This window comes from Leguminivora glycinivorella, chromosome 21 (assembly GCF_023078275.1).
Source record: "Leguminivora glycinivorella isolate SPB_JAAS2020 chromosome 21, LegGlyc_1.1, whole genome shotgun sequence".
In the NCBI taxonomy this organism is placed as follows: Eukaryota; Metazoa; Arthropoda; class Insecta; order Lepidoptera; family Tortricidae; genus Leguminivora; species Leguminivora glycinivorella.
In genome coordinates, this window is record NC_062991.1 from 616,707 (window position 1) to 637,802 (window position 21,096).

The 21,096-nt window shown below is 40.1% G+C and overlaps 1 protein-coding gene across 2 annotated transcripts in view; it reads left to right on the forward strand.

Moving 5' to 3' along the window:
• LOC125237555 (fez family zinc finger protein erm-like) overlaps positions 1–21,096 on the forward strand; it is a 109,254-nt gene that overhangs the window by 55,113 nt on the left and 33,045 nt on the right. The window contains exon 10 of one of the 2 annotated variants that reach the window (XM_048144686.1): positions 201–9,639. The exons of the other annotated variant lie outside the window; for it this stretch is intronic. Coding sequence (XP_048000643.1) covers positions 201–224 — 24 coding nt within the window. The 3' untranslated portion in view covers positions 225–9,639. Of the gene's footprint in view, positions 1–200; positions 9,640–21,096 lie in introns of those variants that run through there. 2 annotated transcript variants of the gene reach the window in all.

The following is a 21,096-nucleotide window of genomic DNA, read 5'->3' on the forward strand; positions in this document are numbered from 1 at the left end:
CTTACGATCTCTTTTCTTCCTCGGTCCCTCATCGCCGAGGATCGTGATCATTTTAATCACCGTCATCCCGGCGTGTGGTCTCGGGGTAAGGCCTGAGTGCACGGTCATACCGGGCTGGCGGGGCGCGTGTACATTTACGCCGTGTGTGTTGCGCTGTATGCCATCTCGCTTATGAGTTAAGATGAGTACGTCGGTTGCAGGAGTCGTTCGGCGCCCGGACCTGATGCGGCGGGGGTGGCCCCGCCCCGGCCCCGGCGCCGCGCGAGTAGGGGCGCCGCGGACATTCCGACCTCTCCTCCGTCAGCACGCCCGAGCCCACTGGGGCGCAAGCGTCGGCGGCAGCGTAACGGACGAGCGGCGAGCGTAAGCGGAATAAAAATGTTATTCAATGAAATTTCAATCGTAAATTAGGCTCACGTGACACCTGGCGCCCGGAGCTTTATTATTCATTTTTGACGTTTTAGAAAATAACCTAAAACAGACGGAGGACCGCCTGTTCCGTTTATTTTAATGTACGTCTGTTAATTTTCGTGTCATAAAAATATGTTAGTGCGCACGGAAAACGTCCCACTTTGTCGATTGCTATAAAGCGGCTTTGTTAGTTTATTCGTATAAAGATACGAGTAAATCTCGCCTTAATGGTAACCGACAAAGTGGGACGTTTTACTAAACGCATATCCAGTAACGCCTTTTAAAACGTTAAAAACTCATGATAACGTGTCTTGTCATAATTAAGGAAGCGTAATATTATGCTTACGCTTCCTTAATTATGACAAGCGTTAATGAATGAGATTTCATTCATAAAACGATTACGCTTACCGCTCGGTTCCCAGATCTCTGCGCTTTGACGCTACGCTTACGCGTCTTTGAAACTACGCTGGTATCTCTTACGCTTACGCCCCATTTGCTGAGTGCCTTAGTTGTAAGGTATTAATGTGATAAACATGTTTTTGAGCTTTATTGTTTTATCTTTTTTTGTATAATAATTTCAAGTATTAGGGCGGGGCGCCCGTTTCGTGGCCTCTCTGTACGCGGCTTCCCAACTCTTTACTTGAATGAAATGGCGAGCGGGGCGCGTTGGAAGCATTTGGAAACTTTGCGCCGGTCGCGGAGTAAGTATCTGAAAGTTATGAAATATAATATGCTCTTAATAAAAATTACGCTCAACGCTGTCATACATACAACGTGTTTTCCTTTGGGGTTTTAAATTTAGAGTGAGACTCTATTCTATTCTTAAAAGACTAATCTTTGGAATCGCTATATATATTTACGGTTTTACACATTGTTTTGTTATCAATCATGTTTGTTTATAAATGCCATCTTTTCGTGTTTTCGAGATAGCTACTTGTGTGTCTGTTTTCTAATAAAAACATCCACTGAATTGAAAACTCCATAGTGGACAGTACGCTGTAGTATATTTGACGCTTGATGCTCTTAGCGTCAGCGTCAAGCGTAACGCTCAGAGCGGTATTTCTCCAAGTCAAAGTAATTATGTGATCCAATTCGCCCCGCTTCGCCTCGGGCGCCCCGCAAGCGTAACATAGGATAAAAAATTGGTAAATCGAAAAAGAGATTTTGAAAAATGTAAAAAAAAATCAAATTTAACAATCGTGCACGCCTGGCCGAATCCTAACGACATAATAAGGAGTTACGTTAAAATGCCACTTATCTAGTTTGTAGGGGTATGATTTTTTTATATGGATTATTTAATGATAGTGCTTTGACTGATAACGAGGGGAACCTGCGGTCTAAAAATGCAACATAAGAAAATATCAATGAAATCGTGTCCTACGTTTTACAAATGTAGATGGTCAACCAAATGTTGGCACTAAAAAAAATGATCTATGGGAATCAAACCTTTGCTCCTACATTTTATTTATTTATTTTCAATAAATTTTAAGTGTTATAGCTCGTTAATGATTCCGCCAACGTCAAGGTTTAGGAAAGCATGCGTTTTATGAAGACAATTGGCCGGTGAGCCCTACGTTTTTCAGATTTGCCGCCTTTTTTTGGGGCCAAGATTTGGATGACCGTCAGTTTTCACTGCAATATTATTATATTGCAATCGTGCTGATTTTAGTGATGAAATGCAATGAATTCTATTTTATTTTAAACCATGATTAAGTACTATATTTTCAACTTTTATTTCGAACTATGATTCAGTACTATCAATTCAACTTTTATTTCAACGGTAGTGCACGCGTACCGCGGGTTCCCTTTTCGTGCACCGGGTGTTTACAGGTGGCAGGGCCGAGCCGCGGCACTCGTGACATGGCGGTCAATGTCATGAGTTACGTTGAATGGGCCTTCGGCGGTTAAACCGTCGGGGTTGTGTGAAATTAAAGATTAAATCTTTGGCTTTATATGTTGACATAGGAAGCAAGTATACTGTAGTACAGACAGCATAATAATAATTTAGTTTGAATAGATTAAACCTCTGTTTGAGCTGATAACACATTATTGTCTTCGGTAAGCGGGATGGTTACTCATGAAACAAAAGTACAAGTATGGACTTTGATTATATCGCGTTTAAAGTGTGACAATTACATTAACCAAATAATTCATAATGAATCGAAATAAATGTTATTTACAAAGCAAAAATTACCAATCCGAAGATGTTTAGAGCTTTCGTCACATCTAAGATTGTGTGACGTCAGATTACATACATTTGTAATTTAATCTGTAACCAAATAAGCGTGTTGAAAAAACTCCCAAGTATCTGGGAATAAATACTTCACAAAAATCTTGTGTTTGTCCTATCTATGGTATACTTGCTTTTATAAAGTGTTTTGACCGCCATTGAGTGTCGCTAGCTCGGTCAACTCAAATCATTAGATAAACTACGCTAGCTGTGATATGTCGGCCCAGCCGAAGTTACAACTTGTACGGAGATGGCGCCCAGTCGCACTACGTGCCATTCGCGGAGACGCGTACTGTAGTTGACAATGTCATACAAGGTTATTCCGCGCCATCGTGAATGACACGATTATCTTTGGGGGTTTCTAAATTGTGGGGTGTGACGCTTTGGCCACGACATGCTTTGTTAATAAAAAAGGAGTTAAACTACCTACTTTGCTTCCTTTTAAGGGGTTTTAACTGTAAAAGTCGCTAGAATCGTTTGAAATTTAATAAATGTATTGATTTTGAGACTTTTATACAGCTTTTTCCCATTTTTTTTAATTATAAATGGGCTTACTCTTGGCCACAGACTAGCCAAAGGCAAAGAGGCCTTCGATGGAGTGAGCTCGCCCAGAAGATACATGTTCACCCTAGATTTGTTACGAAAACAACTCATACAAATAATATGATTATAATATCATTTCAGTAAGTACATTTAGTGCTACTTGATCGCACTAGTGCGGTAATTGGTAATTTATGTTCCTATGTCGAAACTTCAAAGGGTAATATGGATTGAAAAACGTCGTACAATACACGTACTAAGAGAAAATTTGTAACTCGTATCTATTTAAAACACGAAGGAATTTATTGTATCATAAATATCATAATCATTAATGTCCTATTCCTTAATTATAAATTTTGATTTTCCAATATTTTTAAGCGTCATAATAAAAAGGTTTATAGCGTCAAGCGTAATCGCTCGGAGCGTGTTTCGTGGCCCTCGCGTTAGAGCTTTAAGCGGGAGTTTGGTATTTGTTTTTCCGCCTAAGCGGTGCGGCTGGGCTGGTTAGATTAAGAGCCTTTCAGGATCTCCAGTTAAAGCTCTCTTTCTTCTTGCAGGTGAAAGAAAGAGAAAGTGTTATTTTTTATCTGCCAGATAGCTTTAACTGGAGATTGTGAGGCCGTAAGGATGGCGTAAGCACCCCGTGTTTAAGACTAATTTTATTGTGAGTTCATGTGTTCTAAGATTTTCTTAAAAAAAGACGCTCCCAATTCATTTTTATGCCTTTCGTATTGTATTATGGACCCTAATGATGGTTCTTAAAAATTTCATGTTTAAAGCTTAATTTAATAATTGAAGAAATATATCAATTTTTTGTTAATTTCTGTATAAATTTATGTGGTAATTTTTGAAAACAATCAACAAAATATATTTGTAAAGGAACCATCATTCGGCTCGATATCTATATTCTTTACGATTTTCCATTGAGTGACATCAATAAAACTGTGAACTTTTCGTGTATTGAATAAAATAGTGATATATACCTAAAATTCTTAAGAACATGAACTTTACAATAAAAATAGTCTGTTGATATCGCTCGACGGGTCCGTTTTTGGTGAAACCTTAACCGAGATCTAACGAGTGTGTCGTGTGCGTGTGTATATATATGAGTGCGCGGGACGCACGCGGGCGGCGCGGACGTGTTACGGATACGGCACGGTGACGATTCGTTACTCGGTAATGGTCCGTGACGGGACGATTCCGTTCCGTGGCGCCGGGTTCGCTCCGTGACGGGACGATTCCGTTCCGTGGCGCCGGTTTCGCTCCGTGACGGGACGTTTCCGTTCTGTGGCGCCAGGTTTGCTCCGTGGCGGGACGGCCTTTCCGTGATGCTACAGTGTCATTCCGTGGCGCGTCAGTGTTATTCCGTGACGCTACAGTGCAGTCACGCCGTTCCCCCTCCGTGACGCGCCACCGCGCCGCCCCGCTGTAGTTTAAGTTCAGCACTACACCGGGCGTCGGACGTGCCTTTATTTACTAATTGTCTTTTTTGCATTTTTTTGTTTTTCCTTTATTCTAAGTGCATCACCCGTTTTCACCCTATAATGGTAGCTCCGCGCCGGCGACGGTCCGCGCGTGAAGCGGTCATCATATATGCGGATCCGCATGCCGCTACGGTGTGCGAACGAGACAGCGCTATATAAGTATATAACCCTCTCGCTCACCGCAGCGCCGTGCAGTTCCCCATCTGTGAAGACCGCATTATCTCGTTATAAATGTAATATTATGTATATCTACGAATTCGAGTCAGGTTAGTAGTAACTCGTTTTTAAAATTTTATTGTGTTACTAAATGATAGGGTAATGTTTTTTTATTAGTGGTACGTTGCCGACAGTTGTGAGGTCTCCGATCCTTATCGTCATCGCGTCGCTCGTCGCTTCCGGACCCACCATAGTATCTATACGAAATTGTGTCGTTCGTAACAACTAGACTATTGTTACTCAATCTATGGCGTCTGGTCGCGAACCGGTCGCGGCGACCGAGCGAGCGACGAGTCCTAGAGTACTCGACCTTACGGAGCTAGAGTAGCTTATAAGCTATGCATTCATCTCCCGGAGACCATATACTAATAGTGTGGGATAAGTTCGTGACGTCCGATAAAATGTTACATATAGAAAAAAAAAGATAAAATATATAAAAAATAAATCACTTCTCTATAATAAAATAGAAATATATTCGCCGGCGGGGGCGGCGCGGGCTCGTGCGGGCCGCGGGGAGGCGCGCCCGCCTCGCAGGGCGCTCGCCGAGCGGGACCACTCGCTCAGCCGGACCGCTCGCTCAGCGGGACCGCTCGCCCAGCGGGACCGCTCGCTCGGCGGGACCACCCTCGCGGGACCTCCGGTGTGCCTCCTCGCGACTAGTGGCTTAATTTTAACAACAATTTATGGTACAAAATGTAATTTTAGTTCCATAGAAGTTTAAGATCTAACAGAGTTTATATTTAGAGAAAAGATTAAAACCGACTTAGCATCGTCGATAAATATAATTAATGTTACATATATGTGTATCCGAGTGAGGAGTGACATAAATTTAATGTTAACATAGATCTATATGTTGTGAGCTAGTTATCGCGTGGTGATTACGTCGGCTGCAGGCCTCGACGCGCTCGGCCCTTCCGATAGGTCCCTCAGAGGCCTCTATTGTCCCATAAGTTCACTCTGCCCTCCTTCCCACATATGGCCTAAAAAACTTACTCGGGTTAACGAGTCATGTTATTTCATACTCCATTTATCACATTTGCAACCATTATTACTTTTAATTTCAATGTCTACATTCGATTGTCACTTAGTTTGGTCCCAGTCGAATACAACAGCACATCTGTGTCCAAAGTTGTACTCCCATTTGTTCCTTGACCTCAGTTGTAACTTATAGAAATGCATCTATTCGTATCAATGTAGCTGAGACAAATGAGAATACGTAGAACGGTTGTGGCCGGGCGCCGGCCTGTAGCGAGTGCAGCGCTGCCCTGTGATACCGCCCCCACACCTCCCACGCAAGCTTTCACCTCTTCTGTAAGCGCTAAGTGAACGCCTGCCGGGCGAACATTCGAAAAATAACCTAATTCACGGCAACAAATTTAAGCACGGCTCGTCTGCAAGTCTTGAACGCGCCGCATCCGTGCCCCGTCAGTGGCCCGGATCCGTGTCGGCGCCGGCAGGCGCGCGCTCGGCGTCGGATAGTCAATTATTGTAGCGGCCCCGCTCCCCCGCCCGCACCACCTCTAGCTACGGGACGACAACACCGCGAAACTATAAAATAAAACTAAAAAATCCTAAAAAAAACAGAGTTATAAATAGTACGTTAGTTTTAATTATATTTCTGACAAGAATCGATGTTTTACTAAAGTTTATTTACGCGTTCGTCCGCGGCGGCCCGGGCCGCCCTGACCGAGCGGCATCGAACTCACGCAATACACGATTTTAACTACACGTAAGCAATACCACAGTACCTGAAATTAAGGAAAAAAAGAGTATAAAATGTAATAGTACGGAAATAGTGGTCGGAGCACGCCGCCCTGCGGTGTCCTGCGGGTTCGATGGACGTTCAGTTTAGTTTCGGGTGGTCGATCGTACTAAGGCTTCTGTAATTGTTAAATATTGTCAAATAAAGTAAATAAAGTAACGGATCTTGCAACGTTCGTAATTGTATAGCTGGAGCGCTCACCGTATTGTTCAGCCAGTGCAGTAATCTGGGAGCTGTCTGAATCAGTCGCGAGACAAGTCGGTCGACGAATCGGCAGGTTAGCGGTTAGGGTAAACGGTTGTAGGGAACACGAGCGGCGGCGCGCGCCGTGTCGGCTGCGCTCGGCTCCGCTCGGCGCGCTCCGCCTCGACGAGGGTGACACAGCTTGACTCTTTCATACTGAAGAGAGATTAGGGAACACGACACCAGTCCCCTAGTATCGTAGTTTGTCCGGAGACAGACGTGTATGTGAGTGGGAGGCCGCGCGGGCCGGGCCCCGCGTGGCATATCAGACGTGGGGAGTGAAGTTGAACAAATACTGCCAATCGATTGTAGGTTTATAATAATAATGGATAATGATTTGTAGAATTAAACGATTTCGAGATATTGTGTCCTGAATATTTCATATTTTATGTATAGTATCGATAACGGTGGCCGAGGGTCGTTCAAATGTTCCGCTTCGGAAAACGTTCAGTTTCGTTCGTGCCTTCAGACTTCACAGAGTAACTGACAATAGCATTGCGACGGCTAGCGACTCACCGGGTGTTTGGACGGACAGGCCACCATGTAAATGTTTCCTTAGAGCGAGGATGGATACAAACTGTGTTCTGTAGAGTACCGAGCGACAGGGCGTTGACTAGATAGGACGCGCCGCGCCGCCGCGCCGGACCCGGCCCGGATCCGGCGCGGGTCCGGCGCGGGGGCTCGGCGCCGTAAGTAATTGGTGCGAGGAGTTCGCAGAAGGAGCTAAGTTGTAAAAATACTAGATTGCTATATACATAAATTGTTAGGTTTAATAGTGTTGGCATATTGGGTGTTGTGTATGGGGAGGTAGAGACAGACGACTGCTCTTGAATTCTCGATAGCGCCCCGTGTGAATGAGGTAGTTAGCTCTTACTAATTAAAGCTTTTACGAACTATTCGATTTGGCACCCAATATGCACAGGAAAAGTAGTTGGTAATTTTTGATATCGAGAATTCGGAATTGTGGGACTGATGGGGCTCATAAGATGAGGATAAATTTTTTTTTCGGATTATTCTAAAATTTTTCAATTCGTGTGTGACACGGCTCGCTTCTCTCTGAGACTGGTTCGGTGTGTGCCGGGCGGGGCGGCGGCGCGATTAGCGCGCGACTGCCGGCCGACAGTCGCACGACAGCCGCGTGACTCGCGCCCGGCGCGGTCGCCGCGTCGCGCCGCCGCCTCCGACCCGGATGAGATTTTGTATCCAAAGATTGTATAGTGTGATGTATAACTTCCTATAGGTTTATTATTATTATACTAGTATTTTATACTTGTTATTTTTCTATTGTTTGACACTAGTTCGTAAATGTTTGGAACATTGTCAGATCTCCAGGTCGATTTTAAAATTTAGCTGTTATTGTATAAGTTGTGGCCGAAATTGTCGAGGCCGCCGCGATGCGATGCGATCGGATCGCGGCGTGTCATATTATATCAGTATGTATTATTTGGGATGACGGAAGTTATGTGAGCGCGTGATGTGGCATATAATGTTACCGCGCTGTCGTCTGTTCGTTGTTCAAGTTGTTAAGGAAATTCGATAACTGATAAAAAAAGTACATAGTTAAGGCCTTAGATTTCCAATGAAGTCGTTTATTCCTTTGAATTGTTAACTAGCTAACTTCAAGCACGTCGATATAGAAAGTCTAAGGGGAGTCTAAGGGGAGTTTCCAAAGTAAGCAACTTTGATAGACATCCGACATCCAGGATTTGAGGATTTCATACATAGAGAAAAGATGAGTAAATTTTTTCTCAAAGTCGCTTGGGGGTTTGATGATTCAGTCAAGTCTATTAAAACCGTAATATATACTTACATCCATGGCTAATTTCACAGTGGAATAATTTTTACCTTAATTATGTACATTTTTCATTGCCTTATCGAACTGTGACAAAATATCAAAATAGGAGCGAGCCTCCTCACAACGGTAAAGACATATACAAGTAAGGACAGACAACAGCGCCGCGCTCGAGGTTGCGGCAGTATAACTGCATGGTGCTCGTGTACTTACGATGGATATAATAATATTATCTTTCTTATACTAAAGTGTGACGCCTATTTATTTTGTATACGAATCGACACGCTAATTTTAGTATTTGTTTATTTGTGACTTCATGCCCTTTGAGTGTCTCGCCTCAGACTTGACGCAGGATGGACGGCCGCGACGACACGTGTCGCATGCGACAAAATAAATTGACCATGTTGCTTAACTTTTAAATTTTATGATAAACCCGAACTTGCTTTGACACATAATGTGACTGGTTATACATACAAGTTATTAGTGTGTTTTTAGTATCGCAGAATATGTAAAATTCTGAAAAACATATTTGACTACAGATATAGTGCGAAAAGAATTGCCTTCGTATTGTTACGGAAACGTACGAACGTGTCATGCTATTCAGTCAGTCTCAGTACAAGATGTACTGACATTGATTGAACTAGCGTGACAAATACGAACGTTTCCGGAGAAATACGAAGAAAACACTTTTCGCACCACATCTGTACTCTAAACATGTCTACACCTTACTTATATCACACATCCTAAATGGCACAGTACATGTATCTTTGGCAAGTTTTCAATGACTTCCACAATTGAGGAGTGTCTTTTCAAAAAGGTTTATTTATTTCGCGACTCTACTTCTGATGTAGATCCTTGGTGTATCTCATAAGACACACTGTCAAACCAGTGCTGAAATAAAAATAAGTCCTTTTGAAAAGACACTCCTCAATTGTTTGTGAAGGGCAAAGGCCGCAAAGGTTTAAAATGCGAAAATTGCTTTACTGTCTAGTTAGTAATTAAACTAAACGTATCGTTAACACCTAATAATTTATATATATGAATATACGGGTTAGTTAAGTAACACTAAGTCGCATGCGTCATATGCCGCATCATGCCGCACGTGCGTCAGGCGCGGCCGAGTCTCGACATACACGATGTAGCGCGGCTGCGACGCGCGGTGTGCCGTAGGAAAGTTTACGATAAATGGTGGAAAATAAATAAATTACAAAAAAAACTGTGTCGTTATTTACTGCCCTAAATGTTGGTGATGGTTGAAGAAAGAAGTGTATCAAAGTCACGAATATATTGTCTGCTCGAATACAATCAGCTGCAGGTGCCCTATTTTCAATAGAAAATGAACATTACTAGAACCTTCGCCGTGATATCCCCCAAATCCAAGCATATCAGAAATAATAAATACTTCAGAAAATAAATATCGCAGTCACAAAAGATTTTGCTGTTAGTGCTACCCTCTGTCGGCAAAACATTGCAGTAATACTCCCTATTGCACCCCCATTTAGTCAGGGCACTGCTGCCAGCGTTATTAGTTTGATATGTACGATAGATGGCGCTATCAGTCAGTCTTGATTCTTTTCACAAACCTTCGCTCGTGACACAGTATAAGGATAAATCAGTAGTTAATCTCCGGCAGCGGCGACGCGGTCGTTACTACTGCGCAAGGTCACGCAGGGTTGTACCTGTGCTACTGTCCTACTCGTAGTAACTGTGTATGGCGCTATGCTAGTACCAACGCTCTTTCTACCTTTTTATCTAATAAAGATTCAAGTACGTGTTTCTTTCTTAAATACTGACGAAATCGTATTTACATAAAATGTTTGAATAGATGTTTGCACAATATTTAAGTAGGTACCAAACTTTCGAGCTAGATAGATCGCAGCATCTACCTAAATGTCGTTACAGATAAATCCTTATTGATTTTAATGTGTCATTCTAGCTTTAAATCTCACTTTTACGCCATTTACGTAAGCAATAATGTACCTAACACTGCAAAAATATAACAACCACTTACTTTTCTGGGTGTCTAGGAATTCTAAAGAACATTCTGACATTTCCGCATTTTGAGAACTGTTCTCCATACACCCATAAGCACTACAGTAACGAAAATATGTCTTCGGTGCTGACGTCATTTTCTCCCGAACTCAACACGTCAACACAGCGCGCGAACGCGGCCCCGACTGTCCAGCCCAATACTTACCAGTTTCGCATGTATTCGGTGCATATGGAGAGTAGTTTTCGACACACCGCGCGGAGTGAAGTTTGTTAGAAGAGTTATTACTGCTTTATACTGTGCTCGTGATTTCGTTGGAGTGATGAAAAAACCGCGTGTACCTAAAATGAAATAATAATCTACACATAAATACATATATATTATTTTCGCGTGTAGGTATGCAAGAATTCACAAGGAGGCCGATTTTCATGCACAAGTTTTGATTACTCATGTTTTCCGTCTCTGTCTGCCGTCTGTCTGTTTGTGTGTCTGTCTGTGGCACCGTAGCTCCCGAACGGGTGAACCGATTTTGATTTAGTTTTTTTTGTTTGAAAGCTGAGTTAGTCGGGAGTGTTCTTAGCCATGTTTCATGAAAATCGGTCCACTATGTCGCGTTCGGGGGTTTTTTCAAAATTTTAATTTTGTGGTTAGGTTAGCTGTTTTGACACGACACTTAATAGCGATCGACGATCATCAAGGTAAGACGACGAGTCACGATAGACCACTTCAACGAGCAAGACGCTCGTCAAGTAATATCAAAACCAGCTCAAAACCTTAACAATGAGGCTTGCGTTATTAAAAATAAATTCAGCAGTTCCTAAAAAGTTTGTGCAAAAATTAAGGAAAAAGTTGTATTTGTTTTTTTATTCCTATTTTGTTACCAAGTTTTTTTTTGATGAATTGAGTTTTTAGTAAGTTTAATTTCGTCATTAAGGTTCCCCAGTAGGTATCTATATTTTCTTAATTATAACGACTATCCTGTACATATATCTTACGAAAGTCGACTTATATTACTAAATGTTGGTAACAAAATAGGATCAATTAAAATTTGCTGACGTGGCTATGTACAAACTTTTTGAGAACTGCTGAATTACCAATTAAGTCCTTGTTTTTGCCTGAAACACAGGAACTATCCTAGCTCAGGCATTTGTATTAAAATTCTTTAAAAGTAACCACTGTACATTAATGTTTTATTTAATAAACTACATATTTGGATTTGTATAAATTATCTATCTACTCTATACTGTGCACATGGAATTGAACAGCGCTTCCAAAGAGTTAAGTATTTTGTAAGAGTTTAGTAATTGAGATTCAGAGGAAACAACTGGTATTATGGACAAGTTGTTTCCTATTTATACATACATACATACAATCACGCGTGTATCCCATAAAGGGGTAGGCAGAGCACATGAAACTACTAAAGCTTCAGGGCCAGTTTCCTATTTATTTGGTGGATTAATTTAAAAAAAAAAACAATATCAATAGACCAAACCAATTTTTTGGTGAAATAAAAAGTAAGTAGTGTTATAGAATTCAGTTATTTTCTCAGGAGTAGCGAGAGTGGGCAGCTTTTGGGGTAATTTGTAATATAATCAGATATAATGTAAAAGCGAATTAAGCCATATCGTTACCATATCAGGGTGGCTAGCCGAATGGCACAATCGCTCACGAAACGAAGCGCTAGTAGATATCTATCTCTATCGCGCTTGCGTATTGGCGCGACAGAGCCAGCGGCGTATCGCTTTCGTTTGGCGTCGGAGAAATGGCATTTCTGCGACGCCAAACGAAAACGAAACGCCGCGAAAGGCAGTCTGGCTCTGTCGCGCCAATACGCAAGAACGATAGAAATAGATAACTACGAGCGTTCCGTTTCGTGAACGTTTGTGCCATTCGGCTACGCACCCTGGGGCTATTGAGACTCGCTGATAATAGACGATATAAAGAGCCCTCTTCACAGGTTCACTGATCACTGAAATACCCCGCCTACCGTGTCCATTAGGTACCTACTTATTCATCCGACAGAAGGGCAGAACCAAAATTTTCAATTTCAAGGCACTGGTCCCATCACCGCGAGCTAGTACCTAAACTATAAGCTTTCGGCTATAAAAACGAACAAAAGATAATCACTCCCGTGTAAATAAAAGAGACACGGCGATGTTTATAGTTACTCGCCCAGTATCTTTTGTTCGTTTTTATAGCCCTCATAGCTTACTAGCTCGCGGTGGGACCAGTGCCCAAAGGATACGGTAAAAAAAATGTTTGCGAATTTAACTGAAATTGTTATACAGGATGGTGCCTGATAACGAACCTAACGACTTGTCGAATTTAACGGAAAACAAAAAAACACGGTGTATAGGTATTAAGTACTATACACAGTCTTCTCCGAGACCACGGGGACAACGCCGTCCTTGAAACGTTGGAGGTCAGTTTAATATGTAGTGATACGCGATTAAGTCCCGATTTAAAAATATGTAATTATGTATACCTACTTAGTTCGCCCCGACCGCACCCGATGTGAAGACCGCCTTACATTTAAAATTAAAAATATCACCACAGATATAAAGTGTCCTTAACTACGTACAGTCGAGGTCAAAAATACCTTTACAGTTGAGTGTTACAAAAATACCTTTACATTTAAATAGTTTTACACACTGCATGACAAAAACATGCTTCCAACACACATGACAGATTCATCTTTTCACTTATCGCACCAAAGTTCAGTTTACAATCTGTCTTCTATAGAAACATTGTCACAAATTGTGACATAATAGGTTTACATTGCATGTTACAGAATAAGATTTCCTGTGAATGTGCCGTAAAATGTTTACATTTGCAGTAGCATTATAAACTTTACGTTCTAGCTTACTTTTCGTTTACTTACACCTATTGCTACATAAACATCTTTACAGATTTGATTGGTCTGTTTATAATTTGAATAATGACGTCATAAATATCAATATCGGCTTTATAATCGACTCCAAAAAAGGTCTTATTCTTATAGGTTTAACGTGTTTATGGTATTTGCCCCTTCGGCCGCTTTCTAATCAAGAAAAAATATTTTGTTTTGTAAACTGGTTTCCAATGCAGAATAGTGTTTATTTTGAACTAATTCATATGGATATAAAAGATATGAATTAAAATATTTGTTACTAGCTGTCACCCGCGGCTTTGCTCGCGTGGTAATTATCATTTTCCCCGCGGTAAAAAGTAGCCTATATGTTATTCTAGGTCATATTATTTATGTATACCAAGTTTCATCAAAATCGGTCAAGCCGTTTAAGCGTGAAAGAGCAACAAACAAACAAATTTACATCCTCACAAACTTTCACGTTTATAATATTAGTGTGCGTGGTATTATTAAATCTATTATATCTTACTTTTACTATTGGATCTTAGAAATTTCCCCGACCTTACAGTGCGATTAAAATCAGTTAACTATTCGGCTTTCCCCCTTTCTCGCACGCTCTTATCGAGATCGCATAAGTGCGAGCAAGATAGATGTACAATCCAAATCGTTAACTGATATTAATCGTACTGTACTACCTTACTTAACTATTGTAGATAACCAATAGGTATGGAAAACGTAAATCCATTGAAGAGAGCAATACCTAGTAGAACAAAATAAATGTCCCTTTAACGGGTGCTATGAAGTGAATCTCTATCGGCCGTCAGATTTCCATAAGGCGATGTTGCTGTGCAAATTTAATTTGTATTTACCCCCTCACACGAAATTGTGCCTCCGTCACATGGACACTGAAGAATGGAGTGATATGGGAGTGATGATATTACAACCGCTGCAATTCCTACAGAATGTATGTAATGTGAAATACCTTCTCACTCCATCACACCATCCGCATCCCTACCCAACCGATTCATGACTATGTTTTCCTCGCAATCCCTACTCACTCCATTTCACGGTACTTATTAGTTATTAATCATTGTAAGATGTGTTGTAATCTGTAAGTAATAAAAAAATGGTACAGTCAGCGTCATAACCTGGGTAGCATTCAAAGTAGTCAACAAGTTCGTTACTCCATAGAATTTATCCATATAACGAACGTATTTACTACTAGCTTTTACCCGCGGCTTCGCCCGCGTAATAAAAGTATTCATTGAGATTTTCATTTGGATCCGTAGGGACCGTAGGTTTCTCTGTAGGTATATTTATCTGCGATTATTTCGATTGCACATAATACTTTTGCTTGCAATGATTGTAGAAATATTACACATCGACCACAGCGTAGGTAATTCTATATACGCTGGGGAAACCTTTATAAACATCCCACATAGCCCGTATTTCGACACTATGATCGGTGGGTAAAAAGTACTTTTGTCTATTATCCCTTACAATTTTTTACATTTTGCTTATACTTATCGCAAACGTAATCTTCAAGCAAGCAAACAACGATCGTCTTAGAGCACATTGATTGTAAGAGACCGCCGACCGATTATCCGTATCCCGCTAACGATACCCATACTATCCGTATCCGTATCCGTATCCGTATCCGTATCCGTATCCGTATCCGTATCCGTATCGCTATCGCTATCCCTATCCCTTATCAAGATGTTTAATGATATAACACTTTAAGTTCTCGCGCTTTGTACACATATTTAAAGTCACATACAGGTCGAACGCGATTAATTAACATTATTTTTACCTTTTTTCCCAACGTTTCGGCCAGGTTGCACTGGCCGTGGTCGCGGAAGACTGACGTCCCAGCAAAATGTCACCGGAGATGTAAACAACACAAAACTACCCGATATTAATTTATATAAATGTTCGGGGTAGACAAATAAATATAATCTACCCGCTTTTAGTTAATGTTTATTGCCCACCATGTTTATTTTAAAGGTAAAAATAATGTTAATTAATCGCGTTCGACCTGTATGTGACTTTAAATATATGTTTAATGATTTCTTATCAGGTGCTAAAATATAAAGTTTCATGGTTTTATCATTTAAAATTAAGAAATCCCATACAAACTTTCAACCTCTTTTTCAACCCCTTCATCCCTTTTTTTCGAAATAAAAAGTAGCCTATGTTCTGTCTCAGGGTCTAAAGATTGTCTGTTCCAAATTTCGTCAAAATCGGTTGCGTGGTTTAAGCGGGAAAGCGTAACAGACAGACAGACAGACAGACAGACAGACAGACAGACAGACAGACAGACAGAGTTACTTTCGCATTTATAATATTAAGTATGGATTAGTATGGATATGGATTTCCAATGCTACCAAGGTTATGACGCTGACTGTACATTTTTTTATTGCAAACTGTACTTTTTTGCACAATTATCAATAACTCATCGAGAGGATAATAATTAGGCCAAACACGACGAATGAAAGAGATAGGTTATTTGACAGTATGGTACTGTTTTCGGTGATTGTCATTATTCAAATTAAGAATCAAATCCCAATGAAATCTGTAAAGATGTTTATGTAGCAATAGGTGTAAGTAAACGAAAAGTAAGCTAGAACGTAAAGTTTATAATGCTACTGCAAATGTAAACATTTTACGGCACATTCACAGGAAATCTTATTCTGTAACATGCAATGTAAACCTATTATGTCACAATTTGTGACAATGTTTCTATGGAAGACAGATTGTAAACTAAACTTTGGTGCGATAAGTGAAAAGATGAATCTGTCATGTGTGTTGGAAGCATGTTTTTGTCATGCAGTGTGTAAAACTATTTAAATGTAAAGGTATTTTTGTAACACTCAACTGTAAAGGTATTTTTGACCTCGACTGTACAAACATAGTGTTAAGTGTTTGTTTTTAATTGAACTCAAAACCAAACATCAAAAGTCAGTTCAAGTAGTCACAAGTGGTCACAAATCAAAGATTCGCCGCTATCGGTACGAGTAGACACGTACTTATTACTGATCATTGGACCTAGCCAACGTCACAATCAGTTACAACTCGTAAGCGTATCGTAGCTAGATCTCCCTATCGCTCTACTGGAGAGGCGCGACAGAAACAGACTGCGCTGCGTTTCGTTCGCTGCGTAGCACCGATTGTCTCTTCAGGCCGGCAGGAAATATTCATACAGCTTTAAGACTTTGATTTAAGGTTTTACTTTGCGTGGCTTGTGTAATTTTTCCCCTAGAGCTATTGAGACATCAATATGCTAAAAGGAAGTCCCGGGATTGGGGTTGCCAGGCGCAACAAGTTTCCAAGATTTTGGAAGAAACTTGAAGAGTGCGTGAAAAGGTTCTTTTTGACAAACCTTTTTTATGCTAATCGATCCCATTCATGAAAAGTTTAGACGTGACCGAAAAAAAATCGACTAGAAAAGAAACTAATCGACAATACTAGGTACTATCAGCTTCAAAAGTGCATGGCGAATTTATCAATGAATTCATTCATAATTTCTCCATTCACTTTTCCAGCTGATAGTACAACACACATTACGATACAAGTGCGGAAAAGGGGATATTCGAAACGAGTGACGGTATATTAAAACCTGACCGAAGGGAGTGTATTAAATCAACACGAATCAGTACAGATGGCCCTCCGAAGTTTTGACCTGACAAAAAATTAACCACTTCTCGCGCTAGTGTGTAAAAAAAACCGGCCAAGAGCGTGTCGGGCCACGGTCAGTGTAGGGTTCCGTAGTTTTCCGTATTTTTCTCAAAAACTACTGAACCTATTACGTTCCAAACAATTTTCCTAGAAAGTCTTTATAAAGTTCTACTTTTGTGATTTTTTTCATATTTTTTAAACATATGGTTCAAAAGTTAGAGGGAGGGGGGGGACGCACTTTTTTTTTCCTTTAGGAGCGATTATTTCCGAAAATATTAATACTATCAAAAAATGATCTTAGTAAACCCTTATTCATTTTTAAATACCTATCTAACAATATATCACACGTTGGGGTTGGAATGAAAAAAATATCAGCCTCCACTTTACATGTAGGGGGGGTACCCTAGTAAAACCTTTTTTTCCATTTTTTATTTTTGCACTTTGTTGGCGTGATTGATATACATATTGGTACCAAATTTCAGCTTTCTTGTGCTTACGGTTACTGAGATTATCCGCGGACGGACGGACGGACAGACAGACAGACATGGCGAAACTATAAGGGTTCCTAGTTGACTACGGAACCCTAAAAAGCAACACTAAAACAACATATACAATCTGTTACCGCAAATTTCTTGCACATTTGTCTTGGTAAATATGATACTACAAACATAATTAAATCTAAATATATAAAAGAAGAAACTGACTGACTGACTGACTGACATATCAACACACAGCTGAAATCGCTGGTCCTAGAGACTCCAAATTTGGCACGCAGGTTCATTATAAGGTGTAGAGGAGCACTAAGAATAGTACATTACGATACAAGTGCGTAAAAAAGGAAGTTCGAAACGAGTGGCGATAAATTAAAACACGACCGAAGGGAGTGTTTTAAATCGACACGAGTTACGAATTTCCTTTTCGCACGTGTATCGTACGACGTTTTTCAGTACAGATGAGCCTCCGAAGTTTCGACCTGGCATATAATGAACCACTTCTCGAACTAGTGCGTAAAAAAACGACCATATGAACTGAAAAAGATTTTTTCACCACACCAACTGATAAAGATCAATTGTTTAACCTACGTGCCTTGAAACCCTCGCAACGCTCAAGATTCCACTTTTTGAACCACTCGCTACGCTCGCGGTTCAATATTGGAATCTTTCGCTTGCTCGGGTATCAATATTGGCACATGCGGTTAAACAATAACTTTGCCCCCTTGTAAAACAAATAACTATTCAAAATTCACATGGGTCCAAAGTTCAACGTTTTAATAAGATTACTTTTAGTACGCGGGCGAAGCCCCGGGAAAAAGCTAGTATGTGATAAAAACGAGGCATTTCTCCAAATGCTCCAGCAACCCCGTCACTCACCAGAGGGCGCGGCCGTCTTTGATCCCGCTCTCGCGTCTGCGTATTTGCCTATTAAAGGATTTACTTAATTGAATTGACTCTCGAGCTCCACTCTCGTCCCCTGTGCTGCCATGAGATGTGTCTTCAAGAGACTTATTTTGATAAGTAATGACATTGAAGTTTATGATGATATACAATTATACATATACCTACGTTATTTATCTTAAAGTTGGATTTCAACAGTTCCTAAAAAGTTTGTACAAAAATTAAGGAAAAAATTTTTTTTTAATTCTTATTTTGTTACCAAGTTTTTTTTGATGAGTTGAGATTTTAGTAAGTTTTATTTTGTCATTAAGGTTCTCTAGTATCTATATTTTCTTAATTATAACAATTATCCTGTATATATCTTACTAAAGTTATATTACTAAATGTTGGTAACAAAAAAGGATCAATTAAAATTGGCTGACTATGACTATGTACATATGTACAAATTTTTGAGAATCTGCTGATTTCATGTCTAATATCATATCGGCCGGAATGAGGCGCTCTTAAAAACCTATTAATTATTATCACATTATGGCAAAAAAAATTACAAGGAATGGCCAACAAATCGTCTTTTACTTAATTAGTAATTTTCTTATTTTGTTGTATATTAGACGACCGGGGCGACTAAAGACAAAATTTAATAATGTGACAATGTCATTAATAATAATGATGGAATCATGGACGAACGCTGTACCCACATTTAAATATTTATGATTAGTTACAAGGTACAAATTCTATATTTAGAAAAGTTATTTTATTCAGGATGTCTCTAGACACTTTTGGTGCGTTGTTTCGTGCCCTACTATTATGCGGACTGTACTACCGAGTACTATTATTCAGTGCTGTGGGTGTCAGAGCCAAGTCGATCCTTTGACGGAGATTTGATTGCGGGCCTATCGGGGTTGGAGCGCCTCTTTCATTAATGACGGCACATTCACTGTCTATAGCTTCTATACCGCCCTATAGGTGTACAAATGCGGTATGTACCTACCATTCATTGCGTCTATTCAATAGGACCTATTCCATCGAGGTAGTATTTTAGTAAGGTTTCGCGTTTTTAATCCGTACTAATATTATAAATGGGAAAGTGTGTGTGTGTCTGTTTGTTTGTCCGTCTTTTCCGGCAAAACGGAGCTTTTTGTGAAAAGCCGTGGGCAAAGGCTAGTACAAACCTAACCTATATAAACCCATATATAGGTTAGGTTATAGGTAGGCTAAGTATATACCATACCCAATGGAACAAACTGGTACGTATTTTAGGACCTACAGTCCTATTACAAAGTCGTTTAACACTTTTCATCACACTGCCACAGTAAATGTGCAATTGCACGCAGGCGGAGCGGGAGTTATAAAAAAATCGTTCTCCCTGGGGAGTTCTGGATTGTGGAATCTCTAGAAGGTAGGTATAGGTAGGTACTTAATTAAGTTTTTTTTGAAAAAATATTGAAAATGTGATGGAAAACATAACTCGGGGCGTAAGAATCTTGCCAACAAACCGTTGCGATATAACTTACTTTCGTCGTTCAATTCAACTTCCGCCCTGCGTAGGTACTATTAGTTAGGTAGGTGGTGGTGGTATAATATGTTAAAAAGTGGTTTTTAATTTTTACAATTCCTTCCTTGACTACGAGTAATAAGTAGTATAAACTACTTATGTAGGATTCAAAACAGAATAAAGTAATTACGCATTACCATAATGTCCCTTTTGCTCAAGTGTCCGCGTTCAGAACTTCAGAAGCACCCACGCAAGTCCCAGACAAGGGCTTTATAGGACAAAGTGAATTAAAATGCGGAGAGCATTATGCGGAGGGGCGTTGTACTAACGCGCGATTATTATAATCAAAGTAGAGGCTATTCATAAAGGTAAACATCGTAACTTCAGTAACTTGGGATATTATGTACTTATTTTAAAATTTCTGATAGAGTCCAACTGGAAAAGTAAGTAGTTAGATAATTTAAAAAAATCTACTTATAGAAATAAAATTCACGTACCTTATAGAAAATTGCAATCAAATATCACTAAACTCATATGCTAGTGCTAATACTATGTCATAGTGTTGTGATCCTGATAGTTGCCAGTACTCAACTAGGGTACGGAATGTTAGGCCGACCCTAACGCTTATGTAACACCTCTGAAGTTGCGGGTATCCATAGGTTACGAAGTATGTCATTCGGCACCGGCGAAGGTAGTAGAAAAAATATTGAACAAGGTGATAGGTTAGGTACTGATAGCAGTCGAAAATATCAAAATCTACATTTTACCTATTTTGGCGGTGCCGAAACGTCGAATTTTTTTAGCCAAAATCAAATCGGCGAACAAAAAACATATTTTTTTACACTGACTCGTGTTATAAGCGAAAGTATTTTAAACAAAGGTCAAATTACTTTAGAAAATGCAATAAGCTCACGAACAGCGGCGCAGTAATGACTGACATTTGCATCGTAAAGGAACTCGCATCGGCTGTTTTACTCTGCTTTGACTTTTGATAGAAGAATAAATTAATCTCAAAA